The sequence below is a fragment of the Equus przewalskii genome, chromosome 31, assembly GCF_037783145.1.
Source record: "Equus przewalskii isolate Varuska chromosome 31, EquPr2, whole genome shotgun sequence".
NCBI classification, from domain to species: domain Eukaryota; kingdom Metazoa; phylum Chordata; class Mammalia; order Perissodactyla; family Equidae; genus Equus; species Equus przewalskii.
This window is the reverse complement of record NC_091861.1, coordinates 8231011-8244588: the sequence shown is the minus strand read 5'-3', so window position 1 is coordinate 8244588 and position 13578 is coordinate 8231011. Positions and strand designations below refer to the sequence as shown.

Below are 13578 nucleotides of genomic sequence, written 5' to 3'. Positions count from 1 at the left end.
CTCGCCTCCACTCAAATTCCTCCACTGGTGTCTTACTCAGGATAAAACCATAGTCTTTACAATGATCTAATGACAGGTCAAAACTCCTACTATTTAGCATTTTTCTTTAGTCTGACCTTATGCTTAGATGATATATAGTATAGACATAATTTATGGTTGTGCTTTTTAAAGTCATAAACAGCAAATGTATTCACATAGTGTAAATTGAGAGCCTACTTTGTGTACAAGGCTGAATAATACTAAAAATTAACTTTACTTCCAGGAGAACTATTTTTTGCATTATTAAATAAATTAGCTTCATTTTTTCCCTCTGTACATCCTTTGAATAACTGGTGCCTTTCTCATGTTTTAGGTTATACGTATCTACAGAAATAGACAACCCTCATTTTCTTCCGTCAGTTTATAACTTTGTTACTATGATCAACTTCACGGTAACTTTCCAAAGTTTGCAAGATCAACTCTTATCTACTGTATTAACTCATGAAATTCCTCATTTAGAAAATCAACGTTTCCAATTATTGGAGAGTATTTCCCTTGATGCTATGACTCTTGGAGAACTGGAGGAAAAAACATTAAATTTACTGCAGAACGCACAAGGTAAGTTAAAATACTTCGTGATATTAGGAGACCTTTGCATACTTTTGTGAAGGACAGAATAGAAGTTAGAAGGACTGTTGACTCAAGTAACCAATAATCAATCAAAAGATTAAAAATGGGGCGAATTTAGTATGTGAGCCAGTCTGAGGACTATAGCTTGGAAGCACTATCCAGGGGAGAAAGCCGTCTGGAGAAGCGAAGGGTAGAGCATGGGTATATGCCATTTCAGAACATACATCAAACATGACAGGAATACTCCTCTTTTACTACAGTCACAAGATGTTTTGCTGCATCCACAGCAGGTCAATCTGACCCTGGATTCTGGGAAAGAATGCTTATCGTCAAAGAAATGTCGATATGGAGAGAGGTGACATCCCTATCTTTAAAGGCAACATTCTTTGCTTTGGCATACTGTTTAATGTTTAAAGCAGGTATACAGTGCATGCTTGACAGGCCGCAAGTCAGGCCATTCTGGAAAAACAAGTTGAGGCCAAATCAGTTTTAAACCAAAAAGGCTTCCTCATATACTTCAGTATATTAACTTTTCTTATTAGTTTTATTGCTTTTTATTTACTCCCATCAGGACCATATTCTGAATTGTTACCAAAAATACTAGATCTTCATTTCCACCAGATAACTGATCACCCACCCCATTTCTATAATGAAAACATTGTGAATTTTGATGTTCCTCAGTTCCTATCTCTGCTTTAGCTCTTTAAGTCGTAGGATACTTGCCACCATATAATCAGTATAAATTGTAAGAAAAATTTTATAGAAGACTGGTTAGTTCCCTCTTCACTCTATACTTCAGGTATCTGACATCTGTTATATGTATCAAGTTAGAGTATAGAGACCAAAGATTCAGTTTTCCCCAAGTATTAATAACTAAAGTATAAAAAGACACAATCCAGTGACATATATATCCTGTATAATCCTATAATCCTATAATCTTTAAATTTAAACAATATAATTTCAAACAACTAAATATAAAGCGTGATGAATTCCTGGGGCACACTGATAAATCTGCTCCTAAAAGGGGTTCTGAATACCCAGTTTCAACAGAGGAGGAGGGTGTTGCCTCCAGGCTGACAGTAATGCAAGACCAGCTCAATTCGGACACTATCCACCCCGAGATAACATCAGATTCCACAGGTTAAGACTTCAGTCCTACAAGACTGCTCTCTCCCCCTACTTCAACCACCAATCCAAAGCACAGGTTGTTACCAGTGCTTCTGACAGATAGGCTACAGATTGGCAGTTCCAGCAACCCTCTCCTTGAGTTTGATTAATCTGCTAGAACGGCTCACAGAACTCAGGAAATCCATCTACTCACTAGATTACCATCTTATTGTACAAGGATATAATTCAGGAACACACAGATGGAATAGATGTTTTTTGTTTTTGCTGAGGAAGATTAGCCCTGAGTTAACATCTGTGCCAGTCTCCTCTATTTTGTATGTGGGTCGCCGCCAGAGCATGGCCACTGATGAGTGGTGTAGGTCCGTACCCAGGAACCGAACCACAGCCACCAAAGCGGAGAGCACTGCACTTAACCACTAGTCCTCAGGGCTGGCCCCGAGAATATAATATTTTTAAGGAAAGAGAGAGAAAGTTTTGAAAGAGTATGAAGTAGCCACTTCCCAGGAGTAATAGTGACTAAAAAAAAAATCTTTTTAATCTTGAGCATTCTTATTAATACCCTACAATTTGGAGAGAAGCTGTTGTGAACCAAATTGTGTCCCCTCAAAATGTTGAAGCCTTGGCCCCCAGCGTGACTCTATTTGGAGAGAGGGCATTTTAAAGAAGTAATCAAGGTTATATGAGGTTGCAAGGGTGGTGGGCCATAATCCAAAAGGTTAGCGTCCTTTTAAGAAGGAGAAGAGACACCAGGGATGCCTGCACACAGAGAAGGCTATATGAGGACACACAGGGAGGAGCTGGCCAGCTGCAAGCTAAGGAGAAAGGTATCACCAGAAAGCAGTCCTGCTGACGCCTTGATCTTGGACAGCCAGTCTTCAGAGTTGTGAGAAAATAAATTTTTGTTGTTTAAGCCACCCAGTTATATCTTAGTAACTCTGGTAAAAGAATAAATAAAATAATTCAAGTCAGGATTCAAAGAGGTATTTGCACTGCCATATTCATTGCAGCATTATTCACAATAGCCAAGAGGTAGAAACAGCCTAAACATTTATCAGTGGGTGAATTGACAAAATATGCTATGTACATACAATGGAATAATATTCAGCCATAAAAAAGAAAGAAATCCTGTCATATATATATAACGTGGATGAACCTTGAGGACATTATGCTAAGTGAAATAAGCCTGTCTCAGAAGGACAAATACTGTGTAATTCCGCATGTATGAGGTATCTAAAGTACTCAGAATCATTGAAATAAAAAGTAGAATGGTTGTTGCCTGGGGCTGACAGGAGCAGGAAATGGGGAGTTGTTATTGAATAAGATCTCAGTCATGCAAGATGAAAAACTTCTAGAGATCTGCCCTACAACATTGTGCTTAGAGTTAGCTATGCTCTATTACACACTAAAAAATTTAAGAATGTAGATCTCATGTTATGATTTTTTTTACCACAATAAAAAAAAGCTAAAATGAACATGTCTGAAATATCTATTCTTTACAAATGAGTCTATCTATAGGAGAAATTTCTAGCTGTGGAATTGACAGGTCAGCGAGTATTAGCATTATTAAATTTTCATAGCTACTGCACAAACTGCCTTCTAAAGAGGCTGTACATCATTTAATTTTTTGTCTTTGCCAATTTGATAGTTGAAAACGGTAACCAGTTGTTTTAACTTGCATTTTTTAAATGAGTGCAATCATTTATACTTATGAGTCATTTGTAAGAGTGCTGTTTGTATATATCCTTTGTCCATTTTTTATTAGACTTTTCTTTTTATTTGGAATAACTCTTTATTCAATAAATAAATCATTCCTGTTTTATATATTGAATAAATTTTTAAAAAAGAAATAGTGATATAAAGGAAATTTACATCCCTGAAAGAGACCCAAAAAATGAAACGGAAAGTGTATTAAAAGATAAAAGAAAAGTTTCTTGAACTGAAGGAAGATCTGGATTTGCAGATTGACAAGGTATGTAACAGGACAGATACAGATCAATCAACACTAAGGTTTATCACAGTTATGTTGTTGAACTTCTAGAATAACAAAATTCTTCAGGCATTTGACAGAACATGAGATTGGCTATGAGAAGTTTAAATAAAATCCAGACAAACAAAAGTGAGCCAACCATATTACACACAACTAATTATTTTCAAGTGTGAAGGCAAAGGCAATCATATTCAAACATGAAAGAACCCAGGGAATTAATTTTTTTTAAAAACTACTTGATAACGAAATCTCACCAAATAAGCAATCATTCGAAAAGTAGAAGTCTGAGTGCAATCACCTAATATTTCATGCAGAGAAGTTAATCCATGCTACTCAAAATTAAAATGTGTACCTTCATTTAAAAAAATAAAGATTTAATTCTTTAATTGCTTTCATAATCTTTTCTCATATCCTTAGAATGATGTTTTAGGAATTATTATCTGTTAACATCAAGAAACATTTATCTGAGATTCAGCAATCCTATAGATTGTTTTTCTTTTTATTAATTCCAGTAATGATAAATTTACGTCATTAAAACATAGCCTTTGTAGTAGGATGCATTTCTCATAAAAAGTTCTATCCATTTACCAGTCCATCTACCCACCCTTCTGTCTGCACGTATGTGTAGAAAGATACTCGAAATGATGTTTACCGTGTGTCGACCCTGGTCCTTTCTCAGGGAAGGGGCGCGTGAGGCCCAGTGCTATGCAGTTGGCAGTGCCTCCACAGCCTCGGTCCACGCTCACCCTCTTCTTCTGGCCGCCACCTATAGGCGCCACCAAGAGGCCTGACCACCTAGTGGAGGGCAATTCCTGAAGGCCATCCGGAACCAGAACTGTGTTGACAGTGCTGCCTTGGACCTCCTGGGAGCAAGGACAGGACTGCCAGTTATTAAAGTGCAGTGATGAATCTAAGCTTTGCCCACATTATGGCTGCGAACCCTCCCGCCAAAAGAATGTGGCTCCCACCGCTTGGTGTCCACCTTTACACTGACATTCCTTTCCCGACAGCGCTGCAACTAACACACTTTGCTCTGAGACCTGTGGCCAAAGGAAGAATGGCTGTGATGAGGAGTTCAATTGTCGCCTCTCTAAGACCTGTGCAGACAGGCAGAAAACACTAGTTCAGCAGGTTCCTAACCTTTGACAAGAAACTAGTGTTTTTTAGCATGAAGCTGCCTTGGTTTTGTGAAACGATTATTTTAAGATCTTACAAGACTTTACATTTTGTGATTAAAACCTCAAACTAAAATAAATTTTGAAGTGGGTAAAGTAGTGAGGAGGGCGTGCCTTTCTTCTCAGACATCTTCCTGAGTGTTGCTCTCTCAGTATACCGTTGTCTTGACCTCCAGAAAGAGATGTGTATTAAGAGGAGAATTTTTTTTTAAAGGAAAGTCTGTAACTCAATTTTTGCAACTATATTTATTAAAAAAAAAGAACTCAAATTTGAAAGTTTATTATATCTTATGTTAGAAATATGGGCAAATCCTCACTTAGATATTTTTTTACTATGAAATTTTAAACACATGTTTATGCCTGAAAGGATCTGACTATTCCTTTTCTATTTTAGTTACACCTAATGAGTGGTTTCTTTGTAACACATGACTAAGCTCTGCTTCCATTAATGACAAGACTAGTTACACCGACAGGGTTCCCTTATCTGTTTCTCTTGTGAGATTGGGATCATCAGTTGGTAACTTCTTAAGGAGCAAAACCAGGACATTTAGGTATTATGTAATGTACATAGAAGGTGACACAATTGATCTAACAAGATTCAGAAGCACAGCCTCCCCCATTTTATGAACCAGTATATGCCAAGTGTCATATTTTGCTATAACCTTTGCCTAAATTGGACAAAAGATAGATTTAATGAGACAAAAGAAAAGTTATTTGCAATACACACATCAGTGCACTATATGCAGTTCTTGTGCCTTTGATGTTTATTCCCTACCACTTGTTCCTCACATTAGAGTCAGGAATATTTTTAAAAGACTGTAACCTTTTACTCACAGTAGTTTTAATAAAAATTGTCCCTGGGGGCAGCCCAGTGGCACAGCGGTTAAGTTCGCACATTCTGCTTCAGCCGCCAAGGGTTAATCGGTGCAGACCTATGCACAGCTTGTCAAGCCATGCTGTGGTAGGTGTCCCACATATAAAGTAGAGGGAGATGAGCACAAGTGTTAGCTCAGGGCCAGTTTTCCTCAGCAAAAAAGAGGAGGATTGGCAGCAGATGTTAGCTCGGGGCTAATCGTCCTCAAAAAAAAAAGCTGTTCTTGAAAAAAGCTAAATAAAGACTCCTTGATTCTGTACATACTTTCCCCCCTTCTTTCCAAGTTTTAATAAACTAGGTCATCCTTACTACTTCTTTGTAAATATTTCCTCTTTGATGTGACTCCCCACCCACTGTAGGAAATGGTCTGGTAGTGGGGGGGATTATGAGAGATGGCCCACAGCTTAAGTTCAGACATTACTTAGAAAGGTTCACCTACATCAATAAGAATATGGTATCCAGATCATAGAATGTAATAATCCCATAATTCTTTGCAATGGCCATATCAAGCTGTGTTTAGTTCTGGATACCACATTTTAAGAGGGCTCTTTTCAAACTAAAGTGTGTCCAGAGATAAGCATCAAGGGTAGTGAGCAATCTATAAATCATATCATTTTTTTTAAAAAGCACTTGAGGAAAATGGGAATGTTTAGTCTATAAAATAGAGTTTATAATGGAAATATGAGAGGTGTCACAAATATTTGAACGGGATAGAATTATTATCTGTGTTTCTAGAACAGTGCTTTTTCAAAAGATAAGTTTCAACCTATTAGTGGAATGAGAAATCAATTTCATTGGTCATTATCAACTTTATTTGCTTAATAAAATAGAATACAATAGAAAATATCAAAGTGCATCACATGAAATAATGGTTTACTTGTTCTTTTCTGGAAATTTTATTTTCATTTTCTATATGTATAGTGGGTCACAGTGGAAATGTATTCCTTGCAATGGAGCAGCTACTTATTCTGTGCCTATAATAAAAGTAGAATCCACAAACACTAAAGTAATATAAAGAAGAGATGAGGGAGTGGGAAAGGGAGCATGCATGCTGTTAATCAAACTTAGTAGAAATTTGACCTGTCTTGATTTAAGAGCCCATCTCCAAAATAAAACCAACAAAAGACCAAAAGTAGAAACTCTTTACATGAAAAGTACAGAGTGAGGAAACTGCCATTTAATATTCCAATGCTTTCTATTTAAATTAATTTTTTCTTTGTCTTTAGAATGTGTATTAGATGATGAGGAAATTGTAGGCATCTTAAGAAGATCCAAAATGACTTCAAATGAAATTTCAAAACGCATCAAAGCAAGAGAAGCAACAGAAAGTGAAATTCAAGCAACACGTACAAACTATCTTCCCATTGCTACTCGAGGTGCGCTTCTCTACTTTCTAGTGGCCAGTCTTACAGAAATCAATTACACGTACCAGTTCTCCCTAGACTGGTTTCGTCAAGTTTTTGTTTCATCGGTAGTTTCCAAAAGCAAAGCACAAGAAGAACACAGTTTAAAAAGGGAAAAAATGTCTCTCAAAAACGTTCATGAAATTATAAATCCCTCAGAAGAATCCGAGTTAGACAGTGAGAAAAGTCCCTTAGAGAGGCATCTTAAAAATTCAGTAGATGTGTTGACAAGAAATATTTTTAAGGTGAGACATTCTTTAATATGAATTTTGCATACTTATTTAATCTAGACAGGTTAGTGTAACAGTTATATTTTCCCCATAGGTGGTCTCTTCAGCCCTACTTAATCAACATAAACTTTGCTTCTCCTTTTGGCTTTGTACTACAATCATGCAAAATAATGCTAATGGAAATCTGATGCAGGATGACATTGGGTCCCTACCAGATGAAGAATGGAACATCTTCTTATATTCTGGCATGCTGATAAATACTAAGGGTGTAGTGCCTCAGCCTAGACTTAATAGTAAGTAAAAGTGATTGCTCTGGATTTAGTAAAACCCATTAAAAACGTGTTTCCCTGAAAAATACTTAAAGATTTCTAAGATGCTCCAAGTCAATGCTTCTATACTGATTAAACTAAAAGCAGCTTGAGGTCAAGTGTGATGTCTCATTCATCATTGTATCCCCTACACTGTTGAGCATATAACTGGTATGCAATAATTTTTGAATGAATGAATAAATAAATGACAATTGCCATGGTTATTATAATACTAAACTACAAAGCAGAATACCTAATACTAGTTATTAGGGATGCCACACAAACACACACACGTTAATTAAATACCATCATGAGTTAAACTTTGCCCCTCCTAACTAACTACAGTCACCCTCAGTTTCTTATGAAAATTCCTGGAAAATTTGAACCACAAAAACCATTCTTATCCAAAAAGAATTGGCAAAATCATTTAAGTATTGGATCTTTTCAAATGCTCCTGTGCTGTAAATTTTTTAATATATTTATTTTTTAAATTGTGGTAAAATACACATAACATAGAATTTACCATCTTAACCATTTTTAAGTGTACAGTTCAGTGGCATTAAGTACATTCACATTGTTGTGCTGTGTTGTAATTTTAAGTCACAAAAAATATAAAGTTAAAGGTCTGACTTCTCACTGAGGAGGAAAAAGTGGTGATTTGGAGTAGCCTTTGTCAGATGTTCTGAGACTATTAGCAAAGACTAGAAGTCAGAATGAATACATGAAAAAAGTTGCTATGGAGGATACCAGACTTTTGGATAGTTTTGTCTTATTTTGTTTTTTGTTTGCTTTCACTTGTACCAAAGCCTGGTATACAATAGATGTTTGGTAAATGACCGTTGAATCGATGAATGGTTTTATAAATTTATTAAGGTTCTTTTGCTTGCAAAAAAACCCAAACAATCACTCAATAGCTTAAACCAAAAACTATCAAAATTCTTAGAAGGATTCTGAGGTATCTCAGAAAAACCCAAGGAAAATGTGAACAACCAAGCACTAATGTGAGAAGAACTAGTGACTACTATTAACATAACTCAGCTTCTCACAGTTCTCAGACTCTGCTTCACAGGTCTAGACTCCATATTTCCAGGAGGGAGAATCTGAGTGTCACAGCCCCAGTCAGGAGTCTATTCCTGAACCACTCACCTATGACCAAGAAACAAAGTCATGCAGCAAAAGAGGCAGCCAACCCAAGAAATGTCTGCTGCATTTGGAATCACTAGAAAATCCCCAGTGTACTTTAAGAAACAAGAACAAAATTTAACAGCTTCCATTTTTTTATTATACAAGCAATATGTTTACTATAAAAGCCAGTAGAACCTACAGATAAGCAAAAAGAAGAAAATAAATCTTCTGTAATTCCACCATCCAGAGATAACCACTATTAATATTTTTGTTTCTTCTTCCAACTGTTGTTACTCTCTCTATATATATCTTCTGAACATATAGTCATATTCATATATGAATATTTATATGTATATTCTTTAAAAGAAAAGGTGATTTGCTGTGCTTATGCTTGCTTTTTTCAAATTGATATGTCAAAAATAGCTTTCTATGTCAATAATTGTACTTAGACTCTTTAATATCTGCACATTACAATTTTTGAACTTATCAAAATTTATTTAGTCACTGTCTTAACTTAGAGACTTAAGTGGTTCCCAGTTTTTTCTTACACTGAACAGTAAACACTATGATGAATAAAAAAGAGTCTTAACCTTTACCAGGATTCTATTTTTAATAAAATATTACAATTTTCAAAACTTAATCTCCTTTAAAAGTTACCTTTTACTTTTAGCGAGGAGAAGAGTGACATCAGCAAGATGGCAGGCTAGAAAGTTACATAATCTCCTGCCCTCACAGAGACACCAAGTTAACAACAATATACAGACCACAATATCTCTTTGAGAACTCTAGAGACCTGTTGAGAAGCTGCAGCACCAAGGCCATTGTAAAACCAAGAAGAGATTCCTGCAAAAGGGATAGGAAATTTTATGTTATTTGACATGCCTGTTGGTGTCATAGCACAGAGCAACCAAAAGTAGACCCCTCATAATAGGGCATCTCCCTCAGGATGGCACAAAATTATGGACCATGTATCCAACATTCTGGCTTCTCTAGGGGCTGTTCTGACTGGGAACACCAACAGGACTGACACCATAGTTTGGAAACCACTGAAAACAGGCAAGCAGCATATGAGAGCTACAGTTCCACAGACAGACACAGGGGAAGCAAGAGATAAGAAAAGGCTTGACAGGTTCTAGACCTACATCCAGGCTAATTGGTGAAGGTTCTCCCCTGAACAAAGCCAGTATGCAAAGACTGGGACAGGTGTTTGTTTTTTCAAATGCCCAATCCCCGCAAAAAATTACAAGGCATGCAAAGAAACAGAGAAATATAGCCCAATAAAAGGAACAAAATAAAACTTCAGAAACCAACCTTAAAGAACTGCAGCTCTATAATCTCCCTGATAAAGAACTTAAAATAACTGTTGTAAAGATGCTCAATAAACTGAAAAAAGAGCACAGATAGACAACTAAATGAAATCAGGAAAACAACACATGAACAAAATAAAATATCAACAAAAAACTATTTTAAAAGAATGAAACAAATTCTGGAGTTGAAAAATACAATAATTGAACTGAAAAATTCATTAGAGGGATTTAACATCAGACTTGATCAGGCAGAAGAAAGAATCAGTGAACTTGAAGACAAGTCATTTGAAATCATTGGCTCAGAGGAGCAAAAAAAAAAAATGAGGAAAAGCAAAGAGAGCCTTAGGGATTTATGGAACACTACTAAACAAACCAATGTATGCATTAGGGAATCTTAGAAAGAGAAGAGAGAGAGAAGGGGCAAGAGCTGATTTGAAAAAATAATGGCTGAAAACTTCCCAAATCTGAGGAAAGAAATGGACATGCAGATTCAAGAAGCTCAAAGAACTCCAACAAAGATAAGTCCAAAGAGAACCACACTGAGATACATGGTAATTGAACTGTGTAGAGTCAAAGACAGAGAGAATCTTGAAAGCAGCAAAAGAAAATTGATTTATCACATACAACAGAGCTACCATAAGATTATAAGCGAATTTCTTGGCAGAAACTTTTCAAGCCAGAAGGGAGTGGGATAACGTATTCAAAGTGCTGAAAGAAAAAGAACTGTCAACCAAGAACGCTATATCCAGCAAAACTATCCTTCAAAAATGAAGGGGAAGTTAAGACTTTCCCAGATAAACAGAACTTGACGGAGTTCATTACCACTAGACCTGCTCAACAGTAGCTAAAGGAAGTCCTTCAAGTTGAAACAGAAAGATAATAGACAGCAACGTAAAGCCATATGAAAATAGATGCTTCTATGGTAAAAGTAAATAAATTTTAAAATATAGCAACCTATACTATTGTAATTTTGGTGCATAGAATTTAAGTGACAAAACATTTTTTAAAAACTATAAAGCTATGTTAGTAGGTATACCATATATAAAGATGTAGTTTGTGACATCAATAACAAAGTGTTGGGGGGAACTGTAAAGGAATAGAGTTTTGGGATATGATTAAAGTTAAATTCTTATCACTTTAAAATAGAATGCTATAATTTTAAGATATTTTCTGTAATTGCAATGGTAGCTGTCATGGTTAATTTTGTGTGTCAATTTGACTGGGATAAGGGATACCTAGATAGCTGGTAAAACATTGTTTCTGAGTGTGTCTGTCAGCGTGTGTTCAGAAGAGATTAGCATTTGAATTGGAAATCGCTCTCACCAATGCAGATGGACATCATCCAACCCATTCAGAGCCTAACTAGAACAAAATGGCTGAAGAAGGATGAAATTTTTTCTTTGTTTGAGCTTCATCTCTCCTGCCCTCAGACATCAGCACTCCTAGTTTGCAGATCTCTGGACTCAATCCAGGACTCACACCATTGTCTCCCCTCATTCTCAGGCCTTTGGACTTAGACTGATTGACACCACTAGCATTCCTGGTTCTCCAGCTTGCAGATGGCAGATCATGGGATTTCTCAGCCCCCATAATCATGTGAGCAAATTCCTATAATAAATCTCCTTGTATATATGTATATATATCCTACTAGTTCTGTTTTTCTGGAGAACCCTGACTAATAAAATAAAATCTATCAAATATACACAAAAGGAAACAAGAAGAGAATCAATGAATATCACTACAAAAAATCAATGAAATACAAAGGAAGGCAGTAAGATACAAAAGGAGGGACATAAAAGCTACAAGACATACAGGAAACAATTTAAAAATGGAAATAGTGAGTTCTTCCCTATCAATAATTAAATGTAAATGGATTAAATTCCATGATCAAAAGACATAGGTTGGCTTAATGGATAAAAAAACAAGACCCAACTATGTAATCGCTACAAGAGACTCACTTTAGACTTAAGGACACATGTGGGCTGAAAGTGAAAGGATGGAAAAGATATTCCAAGAAAATGGTAACCAAAAGAGAGTCGAAGTGGCTATGCTGATAGCAGGAAAAATAAGTTTAAGTGAAAAACTTACAAGAGACAAAGATGGACATTATATAATGATAAAAGGGTCAATTCATCAAGAAGATATAACAATTATAAATTTTTATGCACCAAACCTCAGAGCTCCTAATTATATGAAGCAAACTTTGACAGAATTGAAGGGAGAAATAGACAGCCACACAGTAATACTGAGAGACTGCAATACCCCACTTTCAATAATGGATAGAACAACCAGACACAAGATCAGTAAGGAAATAGAGGACTTGAACAACACTATAGAGCAACTGGACCTAACTCACATACACAGAACACTCCACCCAACAACAGCAACACTCCTGATACATTCTGCTCAAGTGAACATGGAACATTCTCTGGTATAGACCACATGTTAGGCCACAAAACAAGTCTTAACAAATTCAAGAAGATTGAAATCATATAAAGCATCTTTTCTAACCACAATGGAATGAAATTAGACACCAGTAACACATGAAAAATCCAAAAATATGTGGAAATTAAACAACATACTCTTAAACAATCAGTTGGTCAAAGAAGACATCATAAGGGAAATTATAAAATATGTTGAGACATGTAAAAGTGAAAACACAGCATAACAAAACTTACAGAATACAGCAAAAGCAATACTAAGAAGTTTATAGCTATAAATACGTGCATTAAAAAGCAGATATCAAATAAACAACTCCATAGCTCAAAGAACTAGAGAAAGAAGAACAAACTAAACATAAAGCTAGCAGAAGGAAGCAAATAATAAAGATTAGAGGAGAAATAAACAAAATAGAGAATAAAAAATTTTAAAAACTCAGCAAAACTAGGAGTTGGCTTTTTGAAAAGATCAACAAATTGATAAACTCTTAGCTAGATTGAGAGAGAAGACTCAAATAACTAAAATCAGAAATGAAAGAGGGACAGTAAAACTGATGCCACAGAAATACAGAGGATCATGGGAGACTACTACAATTATATATCAACAAGTTGAATTACCTAGAATAAATAGAAACATACAATCCACCAAGACTGAATCATGAAGAAATAGAAAATTTGAACAGACTTATAACAAGTAAGGAGATTGAGTCGGTAATCAAAAATCTGCCAGCAAAGAAACGTCCTGGACCAGATGCCTGCACTGAAAAATTCTACCAAACATTAAAGAAGAATAAACACAATTTCTCCTGAAACTCTTCAAAAACTTTGAAGAGGAGGGAACACTTCCAAGCTCATTCTATGAGACCAGCATTACCCTGATACCAAAGCCAGACAAAGATACTATAAGAAAACTAGAGACCAATATCCTTGATGGCTATAGATGCAAAAATCCTCAACAAAATACAGCAAACCAAATTCAAGAGCACATTGAAAA

The 13578-nt window shown here is 35.9% G+C and overlaps 1 protein-coding gene across 1 annotated transcript in view; it reads left to right on the top strand.

Annotated features, from left to right (window-relative positions):
* Positions 1–13578, top strand: part of DNAH14 (dynein axonemal heavy chain 14) — a 417787-nt gene that overhangs the window by 351970 nt on the left and 52239 nt on the right. Inside the window, exons 70-72 of the mRNA XM_070602297.1 lie at positions 353–597; positions 7000–7421; positions 7501–7699. Coding sequence (XP_070458398.1) covers positions 353–597; positions 7000–7421; positions 7501–7699 — 866 coding nt within the window. The remainder of the gene's footprint in view (positions 1–352; positions 598–6999; positions 7422–7500; positions 7700–13578) is intronic.